Source organism: Salarias fasciatus, assembly GCF_902148845.1.
Source record: "Salarias fasciatus chromosome 23 unlocalized genomic scaffold, fSalaFa1.1 super_scaffold_20, whole genome shotgun sequence".
In the NCBI taxonomy this organism is placed as follows: Eukaryota; Metazoa; Chordata; class Actinopteri; order Blenniiformes; family Blenniidae; genus Salarias; species Salarias fasciatus.
Window position 1 is genome coordinate 16,571,881 of NW_021941230.1, and position 22,617 is coordinate 16,594,497.

The 22,617-nt window shown below is 50.7% G+C and overlaps 3 protein-coding genes across 8 annotated transcripts in view; all 3 read left to right on the top strand.

The window, feature by feature from the left end:
* LOC115383678 (A disintegrin and metalloproteinase with thrombospondin motifs 1-like) overlaps positions 1 to 2,522 on the top strand; it is a 20,467-nt gene extending 17,945 nt beyond the window's left edge. The window contains exon 9 of the transcript XR_003930728.1: positions 2,496 to 2,522. The gene's annotated coding sequence lies outside the window, so the exon portion shown is untranslated. The remainder of the gene's footprint in view (positions 1 to 2,495) is intronic.
* Positions 1 to 17,403, top strand: part of LOC115383681 (amyloid-beta A4 protein) — a 20,756-nt gene extending 3,353 nt beyond the window's left edge. The window contains exons 2-18 of one of the 6 annotated variants that reach the window (XM_030085846.1): positions 5,855 to 6,022; positions 7,626 to 7,755; positions 7,838 to 7,950; positions 8,045 to 8,235; positions 8,386 to 8,497; positions 8,570 to 8,705; positions 8,936 to 9,103; positions 10,515 to 10,648; positions 10,980 to 11,054; positions 11,300 to 11,458; positions 12,640 to 12,768; positions 12,862 to 12,961; positions 13,307 to 13,519; positions 13,761 to 13,814; positions 15,438 to 15,529; positions 15,936 to 16,082; positions 16,345 to 17,403. In XM_030085846.1, the coding sequence (XP_029941706.1) occupies positions 5,855 to 6,022; positions 7,626 to 7,755; positions 7,838 to 7,950; positions 8,045 to 8,235; positions 8,386 to 8,497; positions 8,570 to 8,705; positions 8,936 to 9,103; positions 10,515 to 10,648; positions 10,980 to 11,054; positions 11,300 to 11,458; positions 12,640 to 12,768; positions 12,862 to 12,961; positions 13,307 to 13,519; positions 13,761 to 13,814; positions 15,438 to 15,529; positions 15,936 to 16,082; positions 16,345 to 16,446 (2,223 nt within the window). In that variant the 3' untranslated portion in view covers positions 16,447 to 17,403. Of the gene's footprint in view, positions 1 to 5,854; positions 6,023 to 7,625; positions 7,756 to 7,837; positions 7,951 to 8,044; positions 8,236 to 8,385; positions 8,706 to 8,935; positions 9,104 to 10,514; positions 10,649 to 10,979; positions 11,055 to 11,299; positions 11,459 to 12,639; positions 12,962 to 13,306; positions 13,520 to 13,760; positions 13,815 to 15,437; positions 15,530 to 15,935; positions 16,083 to 16,344 lie in introns of all 6 variants that reach the window. The other 5 variants (XM_030085842.1, XM_030085844.1, XM_030085841.1 and 2 more) reach the window with 5 other exon arrangements.
* A 1,913-nt stretch (positions 17,404 to 19,316) lies between these two features.
* Positions 19,317 to 21,453, top strand: LOC115383723 (ATP synthase-coupling factor 6, mitochondrial-like). The gene is made up of 4 exons (XM_030085908.1): positions 19,317 to 19,375; positions 20,902 to 21,074; positions 21,158 to 21,282; positions 21,359 to 21,453. The coding sequence occupies exons 2-4, from the start codon at positions 20,902 to 20,904 to the stop codon at positions 21,385 to 21,387; spliced, it is 327 nt and encodes a 108-aa protein (XP_029941768.1). The 5' UTR covers positions 19,317 to 19,375; the 3' UTR covers positions 21,388 to 21,453.
* The last annotated feature ends 1,164 nt before the right edge of the window (positions 21,454 to 22,617 follow it).

The following is a 22,617-nucleotide window of genomic DNA, read 5'->3' on the forward strand; positions in this document are numbered from 1 at the left end:
CGGTGACCGCCGTCTCCAGTAAAAAAAATAATCAGCGAGGAGCATTATTACCTGCAGCGCTGCAAACGTCCGCTGCACCTGGGTGTAAATGCGTGCGATATTGTGAAATTACGCTTGGTAGTTGAGTGTTGATTCAAAATGGGACGTCTGATAGCTGCTTTTGTTTTTCTTTTCTGGAGAAGGCCGGTTTGTTGCTGGGTCTTTGAAAGAGACCAGGAAACAGATGTCAGTCTCTGATGAAGTGAAGAACAGCCATTTAAAAAAAACAAAAGAAAACACCCACTCTGCTGTGTTCACTGCATTGCATTAAAATGGAAATTAGACTTGCAGCCCTTGTGCTGTTCTGAAAATGACACCTTTTGAGTGACTTTTCACTTCCTGGAATGAGCAGAAGACCTTTAAGTGAGATCCTTTCCTTTGGCCATGGCGAGAATGTTCTTTCACATACCAAAATGTGGCTTGCAGCTCATTTTTTGGGTTTTTCTTCCACTGCCACCGCTCACCGCCTTAATATTAGGCTGTCAGACGCCGCCCGTCTTCCCTCCTGTCAGAAATCCTGGATATTGACAGAAGTCAGGACAGCGTGTCCTCTTCGGGAAAAACAAGTGAGGAGACAGGAATTTGTGTCAGGCAGCTCTTGTTTTTCTTCCCTCGCCTCCTCTTTCTCCTCTCCGGCCTTTTATAATCCGAGCAGCACTGCCAAGAGCCGGCGATGAAAATTCCTTGTGGGAGACCCACATTGTCTGCCTCGCTTGTGTCAACAACAACAGTGACACTGCAGCGCTCCCAATTAATACCCCCCCCCCCCCGCCATGTGCCCCTCTCCGCCTGTCTGTCCAGGAGAAAAGCATTCCTGACCTTTTCCGTGCCGTGGTTCCTGGTTGTCATGGTGAACGGGAACGACACGGCCGCCTGTCGGTGACGGATGACGATCAGCTGTTTGAGCTCCACGTCACTCGTCCTCCCCTCTGGTCTCCGGTCGGCCCTCGCTGCGTTTTTCGGCGCCGTCCCTTTCTTTTCGTGGTATGGGAGGAATCCAGTAGCGCCGATTTCGAGCTGAAAGGTCGGCTTTGTGCGGCGCGGGCCGACTGAATGGCGTGCTGCGGATGAACACGGGCCGATGGAGTGTGTGACGGCGTGGACAGAGCGCTGTTGATCCCACAGAGTGTGATTAGCAGGTCAGATCTGAATGAAGAATTACGAGTTTGGTTTCGCCTCTAATGAGGTTTTTGGGTCAACAAGCTGGTGTTGATCTGGATTCAAAACATTTTTTTGGCAGCGTCAGGTCAGAATTGTTCTTTTTACAGTGAAATTTAATTAAAAAATCAACAGTTTGTCCTGTAAGTCTGGTCTTTTTGTGTTTGTCACCCATTCTTCTTCATGCCAGCCGTACAGTGAGCTCTGATAGGTCGAACACGTGCCGCCTCCCACCGTCCATACGAGGGTGAAACTCCCGCCGTTCATCGCCAATCCGCGGTCATTTCCGTCTTCAGCAGTGCGCCTCCGAGACGCTGCCTTCGTTCGGACGCTGCTGAGTAAGCAGCTGCTGGTTACAGAATCTGAATAATAAACTGAGAAACCAGCCGGACGGACCAATTACTCAGCAGCAGCTTTACACACACACACACACACACACACTCACACACACACGCGCTGTGGCGCCGTGGCTCGCCAAGGCTCGGATCCTGCGGTGCCTTTGTGGTCGCCGGTCTACTTTGAGGCCAGCGGGACTCTGACCTTCCGCTCAGATCCCATCCAGACCGCCGCGGTCTGAGCGGCGGCCAGTCGGGACGAGTTTCCGTCCCGGATTCGGTCGGATGAGTCGGTGCGGGTGTTCAGCGTTCGGATCTCCTGCTTCCGTCAATACTTGGAAAACTTGAGGCTCACAAAATGTTGTTTATTGCTGCAGTGTTGGCTTTTTTTGGGGGGGGGGTTGGTGCCACTAACTCGTTAACCCAGCATGGGCAGCAGAGCAGTCGAGATCCTGGAAATGCCGAGTCAGCAGAGAGATGCACACAAACCGAGTTCTTTAGTCGAGTCGGCAAAATTGGAATTAAACACATCCAGGAGTGGATGTGCTGCTGAAACAACCCAGAAACTAATGAGGGCGGTACCAAGTTCTCCCGAGCACGAGGGGCCGCATTCATCACAGCAGCAGTGTCGCTTCGCAAAGTCTGTAGGATGAAAAATGCTCCAATACATGTTCCTGTGCCAAGATCCCAGCTGGCTGTGGCTGCAGGCAGGCTAGTCCGTCACACACACACACACATTGAACTTTTGGTCACCAATTATCTGAAATGCATGCTTCAGTCCTGCAAGTCGTGTTGGCGACCCGTGTGTTTGCGACCAGCTTCACGCCGTCGGCGGGAGATCCGCAGATCAGAGCGGCTTCTGGGTCCAGGGCCTCTTCAAGGCAGCAGCACGCCATCAATTGTAGATGACAAGCGCTCTCGCAGTCCAACTGTGAAATTGGAACACTTGTTTGAAATGCCAAGCTGTGTGTGTGTGTGTGTGTGTGTGAGTGTGTGTGTGAGTGTGTGCGAGTGAGCGGCACAGATTTGCGTCACGAGGTGGACGAGTATCCTCGACCGTGCCGTCTATTTCTGGATCTGCTTCCTGTTTGGTCTCCATGATGAAGTCCTGTTTGCGCTTCCTGTGTGTGTGTGTGTGTGTGTGTGTGTGTGTGTGTGTGTGTGTGTGTGTGTGTGTGTGTGTGTGTGTGTGTGTGTGTGTGTGTGTGTGTGTGTGTGTGTGTGTGTGTGTGTGTGTGTGTGTGTGTGTGTGTGTGTGTGTGTGTGAGAGAGTAAAAGTGATAGTTAAGCCACAACCTGCTCACTCAGGGTAAACTGGCCTTCACCTTGATGATGTCCATTAAGTTTGCAGGGCACACACACACACACACACACACACACACACACACACACACACACTCTTCGCTGATGAAATTCCCGCTCCCAGGTGACTCCGGTAATGGCGTTGCCTCAGGTTGCGGCGGCGGGGCGGAGGGAGGTTATCACGGGCCGTTCCCCGGGGCGCCTGCAGCCTCCGTTTCCATGGCGACGATAGCTAAGGCGACGGAGAGTCCCTCCATCACGTCTAGACGAACGCGGCGGGCAGGAGTCGGCGCTGCTGGTGTGTTTTCAGTCTTTTTCGTTCTCCCGTTCCACACTTCTAATCAGATTCAAAGCAGATTTGTCTGAGATGATCATTCCTGAGGACGCCCTGGAGGCGGAGCTTAATCGCACCGAATACCGATGAAGATAATTGTTTCAGGGGAACTTTTCAGAGGAGACAGGGAAACGTCGGATTGCGTCAGCTCGACCTTTCAGGCCGGGGGGATCGATGTTCATTCAGGTCGGAATCGGGCGTGTTGATTAAAGAACAGCCTGAATGAACAGTCGGGTTTCATTACAGCCTGCCTCCCACGGCGGGGCGCCGTGGCCACGCCCCTTCTTTCTCTCTTTAACGTTGTTTCTTTGTAGGTCTTTTTGGGTTTCTCATCTGCGGTCTGTCCTTTAAGCTCCTGTTTCAGAAATAAAAGCATCCATGAGGAATAAAGGAGCTGAATGTGCTCTGAACATTTTCCAGTGACCCGACTTGACTCTGTACAGGCCAGTTCTGGCCCACGGACCCTATGTTTGACGCCTGACATTACCTGAAACGTCGACTGTGTTTAACACCCAGGAGGAGGCCGGCTGCCCCTCCACTGCCGTGGGAATCTTCTGTCATGTCGCTCAGGCAGGAGCCACCGCCGTTACCCCCCTCCAGGCGACATTATCCGTGGGGGGGGGGGTGTACATCAGCGACGCCCCCCCCCCCCTTCCCGTCGCCTCGTTAGCCGTGGTCACAGCCCAAGACGCCTGGAAGAGATGTGTGCCAGTGGAAGGAGGGGTGTGTGTGTGTGTGGAGCTCTTGCAACACATCTCACTCCCAGGGGAGCCCCACCCTCCTCCTCCTCCTCCCCCTTGGGGGATGAGAGCTGATCTGAAGCCCCCCCCCCCCCCCCGGCTCCCCATGGCAGGCCTGGGCCACACAGATAAGACGCTACAATTAATGGCACTGCAGGACCGGCGCCCACGGGGACACTTCAAAGATCGCGTGTGTGTGTGTGTGTGTGTGTGTGTGTGTGTGTGTGTGTGTGTGCGCTCCGCTGGAATACATTAAAGTGTGTGTCAGCCATGATGTGTGTGTGTGTGTGTGTGCAGCAAGCCACGCTGCTTCCCCTCCTGATGTAATGTCTGTCTTTGGTTTCGGTGTGGCGGCGTCCCGCGGTGTGTGTTCACACTCGGCGTCTCCCGCCGTGGCCAGGGTGTGTGTTCCACGTGGGTTGCGTCCGAGCGGCGTCTCGGTAGCGCCGGCTGGCGTCCTCCAGCATCCTCGGGCTGGCGAACCGCTCCGTCCAATAGGAGCGCAGATCATCGCCGCCTCGTCTCTCCGCTGCAGTCACGTTGTGTGTTTCTGCGTGACGTTATTAGATTTTCGGTTTGTGTTGGTTTTCTCCGCCTCGGGGATGAAATGAATTGGATTTCATCCTGAAAGGATTGCGCCTCCTGCAGCTCGTGGAGGGTTAATGCGGCTCGTTGAGTTTGGAGGAGTCGGGCCCACTCCCAGTTCTCGGTCCGGCGTGGAGCCGGCCTCCTCCTCCCAGACTATCGCACCAGATTGAGACCGAAGGGGGATGTTTCTGTGCCGGGCTAATCCCCGGCGCCCAGATTATCGCCCTCCTCCCTCCCGGCGGGATCGCCGGCTGGCGGTGGACCGGAGCCCAGAGGGGAAGGAAGACGTCCAGACCCGGCCTGCAGCGGCCCTCCAGACTCCACGGGAGGCTTGCTTCAAACAGCCACGTCCTTCCTGCCTCTGAGACACCCAGCGCCCCCCCTCCCCCCCCTCCTCCTCCTCCTCCGTCACTTTCCCTCCGTCCACTCCGACCGTCTGCCGGGGTTAAGTCGTCACGGTGGAAGGAGGGCCGGGGGGGGATTTATTGACTCCAGCGCCGGCAGCCATGTGATGCTGCCCTGGGGGGGGGGGGGGGGGGGGGGGGGGGGGGGGGGGGGGGTGAACTTTGAAAGGTGCAGACTTGACTCCCGGAAGTGAAAGCTGATCTCCTGAGCCCAGTGTGTGTGTGTGTGTGTGTGTGTGTGTGTGTGAGAGACACACACACTGGGCAAATATTTGCCTTTTTACTCGGTAAAAATGTCAGTTCAGTAGAGAAACGCTTCACTGCTGAACCGACTCACATCGACGCCCCAAAACCCAAAAACAACCAGCTGCCGGTCCCTCAGAGCAGCGTCTGTTCGCCTGCCGGCGCCGTCAGAACCGGAACCAGATTAGAGAACGCACAATGGCGGCCGCCCCCCTTCAGACAGCAGCGCTTTAACCAGCACAATGCAGACATTCTCTCTGCCAAACAGTTAATGGAAATTAATACATTCATGCTGAACTTTCTCCACACACACACACACACACACACACACACACACACACACACACACACACACACACACACACACACACACACACACACACTCTCTGCTGCGCAGGACGTGGCTGAGGTGTTTGATGGCTTGTTGCTGGAGGTGATTTATTCCCGCTCAGGTATCGATTCCGCTCGCCCGCCACTTTAGCTTTGCTCTCGGCCGGTTTCCATCATTTCCAGGCCGGTGCGTCGGAGCAGGCTGCGGCGGGAGGAACGCCGCCGCGGCACGCAGGCCGCCGTTTCATCCGAGTCTGTCCCGACCCTCATCTCACTTTTCATCTCGCACGCTAATCTCCCCACCCCGGCCGTAAAATGTAATTGCGTCCGTCTTGCCGGAGCGCCGTGCATCTCATTGACTCTCCCCCCGTCTTCCTGCAGGTGCCGACAGATGTTTCCATGGGTCTGCTGGCGGAGCCCCAGGTGGCCATGTTCTGCGGTAAACTCAACATGCACATCAACGTGCAGAGCGGCAAGTGGGAGCCGGACCCGTCGGGCACCAAGAGCTGCATCGGCACCAAGGAGGGCATCCTGCAGTACTGCCAGGAGGTAAAGGCCCTCCGACCCCCACAGCGTCGTCTGCATGGAGGGCGACATTCCCCACAGTGTAGAAAAAAAACACACACACACCAATGTTTCTTTATTTTAACTTTTAAATACCTTGAAAAAAATACCAAATGTTCATTAATAATGACCCTTTTTTTAATAGTCTTTTTTAAAAATCTATATAAAAAAACTCTGCATGTTCAGACGTAAACCAATGCGGTGTGAAGCGCTCTGGGCTCTGCTGAAGCAGTGAAGAAAGATTAGACCATTTATTCAGTTTAAAGCTGAAAATATTTCGATAGTTTTATGTTTTTTTTATGGTTTATATACGTAAATCAAATTTTTGACACATTCAATCTTGTGAAATATGTTATATTTATTTGTCTATCTTAAGTCTTTAAGAAAATGTTTAAAAATGTGTTTAAAAGAACTACAGAGCAAACAAAAAAGCTAAATTTTCAGATATTTTTATTTAATCTTCCAAATAGTCACTTTTTTTACTTATTAAACCTTAGATAACTAAATGAAGATTTATATTTTCTAACAGCTTTAAAGCTAAAAAAAACTAAACTACTTTAAAATAACAAGTAGTACTTAAATAACTGTTGCTATTAAATACTGAATATTGATTTAATTTTCTGTAATGTTAGACGTCTTAATCCTTGGAATACTGTACTCCCATGACACTGTTCTGATATCTTTTAACAGAAAATGCACAACATTGGATTTTCCAGGATAGTAATTAAAAATGTTATTACTGCTTTTATATATATTAAACAGCAGTAGGCCTTCATTTGTACTCGTATTGTCTATTTTGGTCAAAAAAAGTTCATTAAATATATATTTCTGTGCATATAGCTGAGTCCTAACAGTGAATATGGTAAAAAATGATTTCATAAACTTTGACTCTTAAACACATAGAGTGTAGTTTTAGAGGCTTGATCACAGAGGGGCGGGGCCTGGATCTGAATCCTGGGACAAGGCGTCCCCCTGAACCCCCCCACCCCCACCAGAAGGCCTGCCCCACTTTTTAAAAGCGGCCGCCATACATCACCTTGCCGTTGTGCAGCAGTGCAGACGGATCAGGATCCAGTCATTAGCTGCCTTACTCGTTGAGCCAGAGCAATTGGATTCTAAGTGGGAGGGTGTGCGGTGGGGGGGCGGGGATTAGCGCCGGATGGAGGAGGCGGTGAGGAGTGGAGCGCTGCGATCGGAGGCCACGGGGCGTTGATTGGTCCAAAACCGCCGATTGTCCGTCAGTTAAAGAGAAGTCAAAGCAGCTCCTGTGGAAGTTTACACTCGCTGGGGTTGATAGTTCGAAAACTTTCAGATTGAAGTGCAGAGCAGAGTCTGCCGTGAGTGGGATCCACTCACGGCGAGCAGATTTGGTTTTAGTCCACAAAATCCCCAATTTGGCAAGACGGCACGCAGCCGAAACTCTGCTCCGTCAACAAGCTGCTTAAGTCCATGTGACTTCGCCGCCGCCAGCTGGTAATTAGGCGGCGCGAAGCTAACGCAAGCTAAATGCGTCCGCGGCGCGTGCCGACGGCCGGCGCCCGTGCCAAACGGGCGTGTGGAAGAGAACGACGTGTCTCCGTGTGCGCAGGTGTACCCGGAGCTGCAGATCACCAACGTGGTGGAGGCCAACCAGCCAATCAGCATCCAGAACTGGTGCAAGAAGGGCCGCAAGCAGTGCCGCAGCCACATGCACATCGTGGTGCCGTACCGCTGCCTGGGTGAGTGCGCCGCCGCCGCCCGCCGCCGTTTCCCCGAGCCCGGCGCTCAGCCGTACCGAAGCCTCCGTGCTCTCTGCCGCAGTGGGAGAGTTCGTGAGCGACGCCCTGCTGGTGCCCGACAAGTGCAAGTTCCTCCACCAGGAGCGCATGGACCAGTGCGAGAGCCACCTGCACTGGCACACCGTGGCCAAGGAGGTGAGCGACCGCCGCCGCCGCGCTCGCACCCCGCCGCTCGCCCGATCCTTCTCAGGACCGGGTTTGAGTTTTGCGTCTCTCCGGTCCCCCGCAGTCCTGCGGCGATCGCACCATGAACCTCCACGACTACGGCATGCTGCTGCCGTGCGGCATCGACCGCTTCCGCGGCGTGGAGTTCGTGTGCTGCCCCGCCGAGGCGGAGCGCGACGCCGACAGCGCCGAGCAGGACGCCGACGACTCCGACGTGTGGTGGGGGGGCGCGGAGGCCGACTACTCCGACAACAGGTACGGCGAGGCGGCCGGCCCTCGAGGAGCGACCGTCCTTCCTCTCGTCCTGCTCATCCTCTTCCTCGCTGCCATATTTCCTTCCCCCGTTTGCCCCGGCCGTCTCCATATGTTCCCCCCCCCCCCCCCCTTTACCTCCTCGTGTCACAGCATGGTGCGGGAGCCGGAGCCAGCGGAGCAGCAAGAGGAAGCCAAACCATCTGTGATCCAGGAGGAGGAGGAGGAGGAGGAGGCGGTGGCGGAGGAGGATGACGAGGAGGAAGAAGAGGACGACGTGCTGGACAACGACCAGGACGGCGACGGCGAGGAGGACGAGGAGGTCGCCGGGGAGGAGGAGGAGGAAGAGGAGGACGAGGACGACGACGACATCATCGACGCGCTGGACGACGGCGACGACGAGCCCGCCACCAGCGTCGCCATGACGACCACCACCACCACCACCACCGAGTCGGTGGAGGAAGTCGTTCGGGGTAAGCAACACGGGGTCTGCGGGCCGAAACGAGGCCGCCAGAGGGTCCGATCCGGCCCAGGATCCATAAACCGACACATAAACTGTTATTTTTATTTGATAATCAGCGTTTTCAGGTTCCTGTGGGGGAAAAGTTTCCACTGTTTTCCTCCAGCCGGACCGCTTTTATGACCCCGTTGATCATGATGAGACACCCGGAACGTGTGTGTGTGTGTGTGTGTGTTCTCCAAGACGTGTGCTGGGCCAGTGCGGAGACCGGTCCGTGCCGGGCCATGCTGCCCCGCTGGTACTTTGACCGCGCCGACGGCCGCTGCGCCCGGTTTATCTACGGCGGCTGCGGAGGCAACAGGAATAACTTTGAGTCAGAGGAGTACTGCATGTCGGTCTGCAGCAGCGTCAGTAAGTCCCGCCCCCCGCGGCCCGCCGGCCGCCGCCATCGCCTCGCCGCTGCTGATTAACCGCTTGGTGTGCTTCACTTCCTCTCACACTTCCTGCACTGTAGATATTTAATAATCCTCTATGGCTTCTTCTTCTGATCAGACTTTATCTGTGAAAGCAGCTCCTCTTCACACTGACTCGCTGCACCACCTAGTGGTGGAAGCTGGAATTACCCGGTGGTGTTTTCTCCATTCCGTAGTTTTTTTTCCAGGGTATTTTAAACACATCGTAGCTTCGAGCTTCGAGCTCTGGCGATGTGCGTCGTGAGGACTGAACCCCTCCAGTGTTTTCTGTTGCTCGGCTGCCGACGGCGTCCGATGAAATCAGCCGATTGATTCATTCGGACGGGGAACCGCCCTTCCGCGGGATTAAAAAGATGTGAAGTCCTCCTCCAGAGGTGGCGGTCGGGAAACTCTCATCGATACGACATTACACGCTGTGAGAGCGCAGCCTCCGGCCGATCGCCCCGCCGTGATTGATTATCGGCGCTATCGCTGAAACCGGCCGTGATTGCGGTCGTTACTTTCTCTGCTTTGACATGTCGAGCCGTCGGGGACACTTTATGAGGGAGGAACAGTTTAGTCGAAGGCGTTTGTGTGACTCGAAGCAGCAGCTTCAAGCTTCTGACGCTGATTTCAGTCAAGTCTGATGACCTTGCTTGATATGTGTGTGTGTGTGTGTGTGTGTGTGTGTGTGTGTCCCTGCAGTAAAATGCAGTCGTCCTCTACCCGTCTGCGTGTGTTTTGATCTAACTTTATCGACGGCGTTTGTGTTTAAGTGCCACATTGTAGCTGCGTGAGTAGTTTGGGAGCCGAGAAAACACTGCAGTGTCTTCTGACACACACACACACACACACACACACACACACACACAGGAAAACGCTTTGTGCTAATGCAGCAGTCAGGCTGCTGTCCGGTTCGGGCTGCACGTGTTTCCGGTTGGCCCCGCCCCCCTGCCGGCTTGCGGCGGGAGACGCCCCTCCCCTGTCCGACCTTCACGCTGCCGCCTCCGAGCCTCTCGTCGGGGAAAGATGATCGACTCCCCACTTGGTAAATCCCACTTTCACGCAGTATCAGCCCGAGTCGTTCCCCCCGGCGGCGAGCCGGCCGCCGCCTCTCCCGCGGCTCTGCTGTGGGCGGCTCGGCGGGGAGCTGGATCAGGCTGTAAATGGAGTTATACAAAGCGGCGTGTTGGCGGGCGGGCGGGCGGGGGCGGGCTCTGCGGGTCATCTGAGGCTTTTGGGTGGATGCTGGCGTCCAGCTCCGGCTGCTTTGTGTTTTCTCACACTAACCCTATTAACCCACTTCGGACGGTTTTGTCCCAGGTCCGCCGGACAAAGCCCCCTCACCTCCTGCGCTCCGTCTCTTGCAGTCCCCACGGCCACGCCCAGCTCCCCCGACGCCGTGGACCACTACCTGGAGACGCCGGCCGACGAGAACGAGCACGCCTACTTCCAGAAGGCCAAGGAGAGCCTGGAGGCCAAGCACCGCGACCGGATGTCCCAGGTGCCGACCGGCTCTCGCCGGGTCCTTCAGTCTGAACCGGTCGCTCCCGGGCGGGCGCGGCCGCCGAGCCGTTTCCCACTTTAATTATGTTCTTTAATCAAGCGGCCCGCTCTGAGGCGGGCAGCCAGATGGTCGGCGGCAAAGTCACAGTGTTCGAAGCTCCAAAAGAGCCGACGGCCGCTTCGGTCTTTTATTCTTGGGGGGGGGTGGAGGAGCTGCAGGCCGGTCAGGCCGCCGGCGGAGGCCCGGAGGGACTCAAAGAAACCAGAATCAGGAAGTAGGAGTAGCTTGAAAACGGCGGTCTGGGTGACGGATGACTCTCCTCCATCAGGTGATGAGGGAGTGGGAGGAGGCCGAGCGAGAAGCCAAAACTCTTCCACGTGCCGACAAGAAGGCCGTCATCCAGGTGAGAAACCACACACACACACACACACACACACACACACACACACACACACACACACACACACACACACACACACACACACACACACACACGCAGCTCTTAGAACATGTAGAGCACAGGCGGAACACGTGGAGCAGGCGTTAGCGGCGTCGCTCAGACATCAGCCGACACTTTGTTAAAAACACCTCCGTGAATCAGCTGCTTGTCTGCTGTGTGTGTGTGTGTGTGTGTGTGTGTGCGCGCAGCGTTTCCAGGAGAAGGTGGAGGCTCTGGAGCAGGAGGCGGCCAGCGAGCGCCAGCAGCTGGTGGAGACGCACATGGCCCGGGTGGAGGCGCTGCTCAACGACCGGCGCCGCCTGGCTCTGGAGAGCTACCTGACGGCGCTGCAGCAGGACCCGCCCCGGGTAACACACACACACACACACACACACACACACTCACACGCTCGGTCTGATGCTGTGTTTGCTTCTCTGGTGACATTTTTATGAGTAACTAGAACAACCGACCTGCATGTGTTGTCATTAGGCCTTTCTGTATGTGTGTGTGTGTGTGTGTGTGTGTGTGTGTGTATTTATATCAGCGTTGAGCATGAGGCCGGCGGGCTGCGGCGTCCGGGGGAGACACGCTAGGAAGGATTTAACAGCTTAACACAGGAAAACACAGCTGGCGTTTCACACGTTAGCAGCATGGAGATCGTCTCCGAACAGAAATGGAAGAAGAGCGAGCTCCATTTACAGATTAGACTCAAGTTTCAATTACAGATTCTTTTTTTTGGGACTCGTCTTTGATCTAATCATGCTAAAGAAAAACATTTTCTACTATTGAGAGATTTTTAGACTCATTCCAAAGCACAAAACTTGTGTTTTTCTGCTAAATTGCAATTGTACAGACTTAAGGGAGATTTGAGAAATAAAAACATGTTAGAAATCCTAGAAAAGGAGCTAAAAAATGTAAAAATAGTAAGAAATTGAGTAAAGGTTGCAGGGATTTTGCATAAATTGTCTTCTTCCTTCGAACGCTGGTTTGGCGTGAGTCCTGCCTGGAAACAAAGGCGGAAAACATTCACAAATGAAGACTTCCTCAGTATAAATCCAGCTGTGTTTCTCTCGTAAAAGTGTAAATAACAGTTTGACGGGCTCGTTTTAATCAAACTGAGAGTTGCTGCAGTCTCTGCTTAATATAAAAACGGCCTCCGACGTCTCCGGATGAGAGGATGTTCCTCTGGCAGCGCTGTGAGAAGACTCTCCTTTTTCACTGCGTCTTCATTTAAATGGCTGAATGAACATTAAAAAAGGCCGTTTTCGGTGATTTTTGCACTGCAGATCATGTTTTTCATCACTGCCTCTTTACAATAAAAAGTCAAAACTCTTTTATTCCCCAGAAATGTCTGGGCTGAACATTTCTGGACGTCTTCATCTGTTTTGGGAGAATTTGTGCGTTTCGGCCGCAGAACTGAAACCGGTAACCGGAGCTCTCTCTCTCTCTCTCTCTCTCTCTCTCTCTCTCTCTCTCTCTCTCTCTCTCTCTCTCTCTCTCTCTCTCTCTCTCTCTCTCTCTCGCTCTCTCTGCTGACTTCGCCCGGCAGCCGCGTCACGTCTTCAGCCTCCTGAAGAAGTACGTCCGCGCCGAGCAGAAGGACCGGCAGCACACCCTCAAGCACTTCGAGCACGTCCGCATGGTGGACCCCAAGAAGGCGGCGCAGATCAGACCCCAGGTACCGGCGGGGAGGGGGAGGGGTAGGGGGAGGGGGAGGGGCCTCGCCTCGCCTCGCCTCCAGAGCTCTGACCCGGTCCGGTCTGCTCCGCAGGTCCTGACCCACCTGCGCGTCATCGAGGAGCGCATGAACCAGTCTCTGGGCCTGCTCTACAAGGTGCCCGGCGTGGCCGACGACATCCAGGACCAAGTCGGTGAGTCTCCGTCTGCCCGGATGTGATTAAATCTGAGAGATTCGCCGCTCCAAATTCCAGCCCCACTTTTTTTTTTTTCAATTCGATAAGAACATTTGGCCTAATTCTGCAGTTCAGAGTCAAATGAAACTGTTTTCAGGGAAGATAAATCCGCCCCCCCCCCCTCGCCCTGCTCACTGGAGTTCATGCGTCACGCGTCCATCTGTGACTCTGTCTGCACCAAACATGCACAAAACACACAACACAACTCCCACAAACAAACCAGCATGAAGCTTGTGTGTGTTGGAGTGAATATTTATGTTTGAATGAAGCGATGCCCCCCCCTCCCCCCTCCCCCCCCGGCAGAGCTCCTGCAGAGGGAGCAGGCCGAGATGGCCCAGCAGCTGGCCAACCTGCAGACGGACGTGCGGGTGAGCTACGGGAACGACGCCCTGATGCCCGACCAGGAGCTGGGAGACGGCCAGAGCGACCTGCTGCCCCCGGAGGACGGCCTGGGCCTGGGGGGCGTCGACTTCATCCACCCCGAGAGCTTCAACCAGCCCAACACCGAGAACCAGGGTAACCCAGTCACTGAGTCACCAGCGGGCCAACATGTCCGCCGCGGTCCGTCTTGCTGGGTATTTGAAGATGAAATGGGCCTCTGTGTGTGTGTGTGTGTGTGTGTGTGTGTGTGTGTGTGTGTGTGTGTGTGTGTGGTGTGTGTGTGTGTGTGTGTGTGTGTGTGTGTGTGTGTGTGTGTGTGTGTGTGTGTGTGTGTGTGTGTGTGTGTGTGTGTGTGTGTGTGTGTTTTGTGCTCCAGTGGAGCTGGTGGACTCTCGCCCCAGCCTTGACAGAGGAATTCCCACACGGCCAGGTTGGTTCTTCTCAAATTACACGTTTTCAGAGGTGGTAATAAAACTCTGCTTCCTTGATAGAAAGTCGGAGATTTACAAATTCTGAACATCCTGCACCGTTGGCAGAGGCGGAGCGTGGGTCTCAGCACAGAGGGGGCGGAGCATTCTCAAAGGGCCCTTATGATAGTGATTCTACCGTTCAAACATGCTGCCATCAAACAACACACTAACGCTCACTTTCATAGAGCCAAGCAAACCTCTATGCCTCAGAACGCAGAATAAAGCCACAAACTTGTTCTGAAGAACAAATACACACACACACACACACACACACACACACACACACACACACACACACACACACACACACACAAATGCAGCCTGACAGCTGTCGATCTCAGAGCGTCCGCTGTCCATGGTGCTGAAAAATCCGATAAAAACTCACTGACTTAATCTGTACCATCTTTGATACAGCTGAAATATGAAATGAACACAGCTGGTCTAAAATTACACAATCTATTCAGATAGATAGAGACACAGCTAGCTATATGTTTTGGAATTCACGTATATTAGAAAAAAAAATAGACTCGACGGTCTCTTATAGTTGAGAGCAACACAAGGCTCATTCAGACAGGCAGGTGTTTAAGACCACAGTGTTCCTGAAGGTTTCACTGACTCACCAGTGGCTCTGATGTTAGGTTTTGGGTAGCACCGCTAGCGGCTAGCATAGTGTTTAGCATACTGTTTAACTTCCCTCCAAAGAGTTCAGATCAAGTGCAAAAGAAAAAACTGGTTCATGCCGCACAGCCAATCAGCTGGCTTACAGCTCTGATGCGTTCAAGGACAGTCGTAATGTAAGAATTGCACACACTTGCACATTTTATTATAGTAATTTATTTACGAGTAAATGTGAACACATCACATGAAACGGGGCCCTATGACCTTGTGGGCCCTGGGGCCACCGCCCCCTCGCCCCCACTCTGGCTCCGCTACAGACTGTTGGTTTAAACAGGAGTGGTCCAAGGATCGAGCCCTGAGGAACGCCGCATGTTGATCAGTTCTTCTTTTTTTGGATAAAGTACACCAAAGGCGATGCAAAGCTCCTGAACTCTGAATTGCTTACAGCCGACAGTGACTGCTTTAACTGTTTCTTCCTAAATTCCTCCAAAAATATAATGAAGGAGCGAAGTTTACGTCACATTTGTCTTGAAAGGTCCCAAACCTTTAAACCTGTCACATCTCTAATGTGTCCAGACATTACGGTAAAGCTGCGGAGCCTGCTGTGATCTTCAGCTCCCAGGGTTTTATGAACTACTTGTTTAATTTTCTTTTGAAAAATATACAGTAAATTGTTTAAGCTTGCTTTTTGTCACTTTTTTAATTACATCTCAAAATCACTCATTTATTAGTCGATCCTGTTTTAACGAGTAAGACCGTGTGTTTAGCGTGAACTGCTGATGATGTTTTTGTCCCGGATGTAAAATTGAGAAACAGGAGTGGTCCAAGGATCGATCCCTGAGGAACGCCACATGTTGATCAGTGTTGATGGGAGCAGAATCTGTCTGATCGGGATGAAACTCCCATCAGGCCAGATGTTTCTGCCTCAGCCTCCGTCACACTGTGCTTTTCCTCGTCTCCGTCAGTGACCGGGATGAAGATGGACGCCGTCCCCGAGCTGCGGATGGAGACGGAGGACAGACAGAGCGCCGAGTACGAAGTCCACCACCAGAAACTGGTAAAGGCTCGACGTGAAGCGCGATCATGTTCCCGCGGCGTTAATCTCATCCCGCTCGCTGTAATCCCGCCTCAACCCCTCCGTCCAGATCCACACACCTGACTCCGCTCACCTTTAATCCACTAATCCCCGCATTTCTCACTCATTCATTTACCGCGCGCCCCTCAATCAGCTTAGTGCTCCCGTTCCGCTCGTGGCAGCCTCCGGCCGCCACTGCTTTGGGGTTTTTTTTTTCCCTTTAAATGAAGCTGAGTCATCCTGCATCAGCGCCGCCGCCTGCTGGGAATTATTCCCTCCTTTGTTCGGCGGCGCTGCTTTTTCCCCGCCGGATTTCGCCGCCTTGCGGTCAGAAAGACAGGAAGTGGAGCTCGCGCTCACGCCTCACCCGACCCGCCGTCTCCCGCAGGTCTTCTTCGCCGAGGACGTGGGCTCCAACAAGGGCGCCATCATCGGGCTGATGGTGGGAGGCGTCGTCATAGCAACCGTGATCGTTATCACCCTGGTGATGCTGAGGAAGAAGCAGTACACCTCCATCCACCACGGAGTGATCGAGGTGAGGAGCTGCTGACGCGTGCGTGCGTGCGTGCGTGCGTGCGTGCGTGCGTGCGTGTGTGTGTGCGTGCGTGTGTGTGTGTGTGTGTGTTCGTTTCTGCTGTAATGAGCCTCAGTCCTCATTTGTTGTTTAATTAAAAAATACTTGACAATTGACTGAAAATGTTTCCGGGATCTCTCTAAATATAAATCGTGTTTCCGTTTCTGCCCTTCTCACCCCCTCCCCCACCCCCTCCCTCCACCGCCACCCCCGCCGCCTCCAGGTGGACGCCGCCGTCACCCCCGAGGAGCGCCACCTCTCCAAGATGCAGCAGAACGGCTACGAGAACCCCACCTACAAGTTCTTTGAGCAGATGCAGAACTGAGGAGATTGCCTCTCTCTCTCTCTGTCTCTCTCTCTCTCTCTCTTACACACACACACACACACACACACACTCAAACATCTCGCCCCTCCCCCCTCCCCCTCCCTTGACCCAGCTGTAGCCAGGGGTTTCTTTCTTTTCCTCGCCTGGGCCGAGCCGGTTTGCACCACGTTCGTTCACTTTACCGGAGCACGGCGTCTTATCGATTGATTAGTTCTTTTATTTTGAAGTCGTCGCTCCGTCTGGGCCTGCTGACGTATGACAGAAAGGAGAAAAAATAAAAAGAAGAAGAAGAAAGGAGGCCCGCCCAGCGCGTTGGCTCCTTCTTTTCTGTGTTTTCTGGGGAAGAAGCAGGTTCTCTCCACACTGAGTCAGGGCCAGTGTTTTGGTGGCTTTCTATTTATTTCCCCCGGTCGTCTTCAGGTGTGTGCAGGCCGACCGGACCGCTGACGGGCGCATGTTTGACCCCGGGCCTCATTTACTAAAACCGGTTGCATGCCGAATCCACCGCATCCCCATTCGTTTCCGTTCTAGACTGAAAAAAAAATAGGCAACGTGAATTCTTCTGAATGAGGCCCAGCGTTTCCCCGCCTGCTGCACCACTGCTGCACAGTCAGTCCACACTGGAGCCCCCCCCCACCCCATCCTCTTTATTTTACCTGCATTTTTACAACAGCTGGGCTGTGTTAAGTCACACGAAGCTCTCCAAGGCTGAATATGTAGTAATTATGTATTCCGAATGAGCTGTTTTTAATTTTTTTTTTCTCTCTTTATGGTTTTGTTTTTCAAAAAAGTTCAAGAAAACGGAGAAAAAAAAAAAAGTTCAACTGATGTAAAGTCCCTTTTTTTAAAAATTACGTGTAATGTTCCTGAAGTAATGCTGAAGTCTTAGCTGTTCCTGTGTAGTGCATGACGGGATTTGGAAAAAGAAAAACACACCGACAAAAAAAAAAAAAAAAAGAAGAAGAAAAACCCAACGGAAGGAGACGTCGACGCTGCTCTCTCTCGAAGATCCTTTCTCACATTATAGATTGTCATTCTAGCAAGATTGTACATTTAGTATCTCTCTCGTGATCACGTGACTTCAAACGATGAAAAATATATATAAATCTAGATGAACGGGCTCTGCTTTGATATCATGTACAAACACATATAAGATCTGTGATTTTCTTTCTTTTTTGGCATTTTAAGTGTGTTCCTCTTTGATTTTTCTGATTTTTTTTTCTTTTTTTTAATCCTGCTGTTTTCCTTGACGCTTCATCTCAGTTTGTAAATGATCCTCATGCACTTAAGAAAAAAAAAAAAAGAAAAAGAAACGATGTTATGTTGATAAATCCTCAGAAATCGCTCCCTGCTGTGTTTCTCTCTGGTTCCGTTCATGTCGCTGTGTTGTTCGGCTGAAGCGGAGGGACGGTGGCGGTTTTGGAAGTGTGGGGCAGCAAAGATCAAACCCACGGCGTGTTTTAAAGTCGCTTTATTGAGTTTTTATTTAGTTTTATTAAAAACATCAACAGATGCAGAAGAACTGAGCTGGAAAGTGATTGAAATTGATGTTTTGTGGGGAAATCTTTGCGTCGGTTCGCACTGAAATGCAGAAGAGTTGATTCGGTGATGCTTCTCGTGCTTGTTCATCTCATAAAGGTTGGATTATCAGGATTTTTTTTTTTTTGCTCCCACACTTTGAAAACCTGCAGATTATCTGTGTCATTTCCAGTCTGGTGTTTTGTCATCCGGCTCTGAGGAGGAAGAGGAGGAGGAGGAGGAGGAGGAGAGGAAATGACTTGCAGTTATGGATGAATAGACAGCCAGGCAGTCAGTCTGTATATATAATGGATTTCCACTCCTCCTCTTCCTCCTCCTCCTCTTCCTCTGGTGGCGTGCAGAGGGCGGTAGAGTAGAAGAGGAAGCAGTATTTTCTTTCTCTTTTCTTTTTCTTTCTCTCTCTCTGTGTGGTTCTTCTGTTTTCCACTGTGTAATATTGTGCAGGTCATTTGCATTGACTGGGAAAACGCTTTCTACACTGTATTCCATAATAAAGTTTTGAATGTACATACAAATCCAGGAGGACGTCTCTCTGCTTCCTGCAAAGACACTCAGACTCATCCACCTTCGGAAGCAATATTTCTTGGGTTTTTTTTGAGCCATGGTAACAACAGGCGACACGTGACTTTCTTTTTTACCTCTGGTGGTTATTCTGGATTCCTCCTCTAGAGGGCAGCAGACACTCATATTGCCATTCCAGTGGTGATCTGACCACATTAAAGTCTGGGTTGTGGGATTTTAATGACTCAATGATGATCAAATGATTAAAATGATCAAATAAATGTTATCTCACTGCATCACATTGAAAGAGGATTGCTGTGAGGGCAGGTTCTCATCTTTTTTCTTTCTCCTCTTCAGATCTTAGACAAGCTAAATTATTTATTGTAATCATCTTGATTGAGTCAAAGTGACCTTTAAAACTCACTTTATTGGCATAAAAGGAAAGTGAGTCTCTAAACCCTTCAAAGGGTTTCAGTTGCTAATAAAAATGTGCGTTTTACTCAAACTAGAACAGATTTTCTTCATTGAAACCTTCATCAGTGAACAAGCCTTCGCTAAAAAAAACTTTTCTAAAAATCACCCATTGTGAGCTGAATGATAAAAAAAAATGTTAATCTAGATATGAATTTTCTTATTATCCCCAATTAACTGATTAAAAAATAACTTTCACGATGCCGCTCTTTTATTACTGATAAAACTCAAATCAAAAATCGATTCTAAATGAAACTTTGAGACAAAAAAATTAAAAGGAAAAATCAAAAGAAATTTTTTTTATTGTGCCGCCGCTCTGCGTAGCGTGGTGACGTCATCACGTTTTCAAAATACGCTTCCCCACAATGCACCGCGGCTCTCCACTTTCTGCTGTCCGTGTCCCGGGTGTCAGTCCAAGGTGAGTCCGTCCGTTCCAGCAAAACCACACAAATATGAATAAAGACGCAGAACCGCGTCCTCCCTGTGAGCGTTAATAACGCCGACGCGCACGTTAACGCGCCTGCAGGCTGGTTTGGGCGTGCCCGCGCTCTCTGCGACATTATGACTGATGTAGCTTAGCATGTTAGCGCGTTAGCCTCAGTAGCGGTGGCTCTGGCGTTAGAATTCTATTAGAACTAATAGAAATGAGTAAATAACGTCTTTATTCTCCGCCAGGCCGTGAAGGACACATGTTGAGTTTAACGCTTCCGCATCAGCGGCTGATTTGGTAAATAGGAGTTGCTATCAGCTGATGCTACCTAGCTTGAAGTGGCTACATCAGCCTGTCGTCATGAAGTGATATTTATAAGTTTTTATGGTGAAGCGATGCTCTTTCCTTTCAAAAAAGCTTTTTAATCAGATGGTTGACCCTTGGTTTTAAACAGCTGAGCTTGTCTAGATGGATAATGCAAGTTGTTTACGTTCAGATCAATGTCCAAGGTGAAACCAACTCGATTGAGGCTTAAACCTTTTAGTTATTCCTTCATTTTGCTGTTTATTTCTTCAGGAGAGAGCTTAAAATGGAAACAGTTTCACACACAGCACCTTTTAATTACTCTTCTGTTGTGTGCCATACGTATGAACTCCTTATTTTGTGCAGGGATAACATTTTCCCATTATTCCCAATGTTATTAATGTAAGAATAGGAACAATGTCAAGCATAAATCTATTATTCTTACTGCTGTTATTGCCATCTGTACTCGTTTAGTCCACTGCAACAATGTAAATTCCCCCATAGATGAACAAATAAGGAATTATATTATCTTCACACATTTCATTCAAATTTAATTTTAAGATATTCTTGTTTGCTCAGGCTTTTCAATAATCTAGATTTTACCTGTTATATTACACTTACTGCAATAAAGCTTGAATTTATGATGGCCTTGCTTTGTTTTAATCCATTTCATAATGTAAGTTGGTTAAGATTAAGATTCCTGTTGACCTTGTTTCAGCGTGAGCAGAATTGCCTTTTGTCTGAACGGTGCAATATAAATAACCTACACCTCAAAGCCATGCTGTCAGGGTGAGTTTGTTAAACATGCACAAAGCGACAGTTATTTGGGAAGGTTTTGGGACATTTCAATGTATTTTCCACCAGAATAATTAATCCGAATTGTATTTATGTTGAGATTGCATTGTCATTTTCAGTTGCAGTTGTTTGGTTTTGCAGTAGGATACTGTGCATCACCTCATTAAAGTTTGAATTTAAAGGTTGTTGTGATACTATTTCAAGATGAAGCTGGGCTGTGTGTCACCGTGTGTTTCTTTCTGTTTACAACTCAGATATGGAGGCTGGTTGGATATATAAAGGTTACATAACCTTCAGTGCTCGTCTTTGGGTTGGATCTGTGAGATTTGTAAATGTTTCTCAGAGATTTGGCTCAACATTAATGCGATGAACATTTCGGGAGCGATTCCCACAGTCCTGCGTGCTCTGCGTTTCAGATGGCTCTCCACCGGCTGTTCCAGCTGTCCTCGCTGCTGCGCTCTGCTGTGAGCCTGACGCTGCTGCGCAGGAACATCGGCCTCTCCGCCGTCGTCTTCAACAGGGCCAAGGACCTGGACCCGGTCCAGAAGCTGTTCCTGGACAAGATCCGCGACTACAACGCCAAGAGCAAGCAAGTCTCCTCCACTCAGCCTGTCGCGTAAGACGCAGCATAACGGCAAACCTTCTAAAGCGGGTCTCCATGACTCCTCGCAGGTCGTCTGGCGGCATCGTGGACGCTGGCCCCGCCTACCAGAAGAACCTGAATGAAGAGGTGACCAAACTGCAGAGACTATACGGTGGAGGAGACATGGTCAAGTTCCCAGAGATCAAATTCACCGGTGGGTTCAAACACATGGAGGGAATTCCTAAAACGTCACTTGGTGTTCATGTCCTCTTTTTCTGTTTTCTTTTCAGAGCCCAAGTTTGATGAAGCGGCAAAGTGAACAGTGTTGTAAATCTGCTGCGTGTTCCGAATCTGTTGTATTTAATAAAAACACAAAACCTGTGAATCTGTGTCTGTTTTATACTTCTATTGATCAGCAACTGTGAAGACCGGTCTTTCCTCATGGATCATGGTGAAAGGTGGTATTCTGGAAGAAGGAAACTGGGGGGAAACTGGCAATAAAAGGCGTTTATCTCAGATGAGGCGGTAATGCACCCAGTATAACGCTTAAAGACAGGAAATGGAAGTTGAACGTTCATGTACATGTTTCAGTCCTCTTATCAACGGGTTTGGGATTTTTTTGCACCACTTTTCACCAGTTAGCTTCATAATGACAAAGTGATTAATTATTATTTTTAGACGTCCTTGAACGTCTCCACAGACATGGAAACGAAACATCGTGTCTGCCACACTGGACCAGGCAAAGCCTACGTATGAGCCGCTTGAAAACTCCTAAAGATGGAATTTTCACATTTTATGTGACAGTCGTATTGTGGAATAGATTAAACACACGTTGGCATTTATGGGGATGTTTGCGAATTAATAAAAGTTTCACACATGTTCGCTGTCATATAAGGTTTACTTTGAAGAAATTAACAGGAAGCTCTTCGGTTGTTTGATCATGCAGTCATCATTTAAACAGTGGTGGGGTAGGACAGTAAAATGTTGAGAATTTAATGTTTCATCTTTGATAAAAGATTGAAAATGTATCACAAATAGTTGGCAGACCCTCTATATAAGGCAGACTTTACATTTAATCCAGGAAGTATGTGATCCATTTCTCTGTTGACTCGGTGGTAGTAGTTCCTACGTTTGGCCAGCAGAGGGCAGACTTCCGTTTCCCAATGCACTGCATATCCTCTTTTCCCGCCCTCTTGTGGACAGATGTAGACATTACAACAGTCCAGGTTTCCAGCAGCTTGTCCTGAGAGGAAGATTGAGGTGAAATCTGAAGGAAGAAGTTCTGCTCTGCTGAAGAACGTTTCATGAGTCAACCGTCAGCAGAAGACGCTGTGAGAGATGAACTGCCGCCTCTGCTGGTGAGTAAATCAAACACAAATTAATCTCATCAGGACCCCGAGGGGAGTTTGAAACACACTCAATAACTAACTCCACCCAACCGACCCCGCCCTCCCAATGTCCACCAACCTTTCTGAACACCTTTAAACACCAGCAGCGTCACACTGAGTCCATTTCTAAAGGAGACGTGTGAATGTCTGCAGGTGTGTGT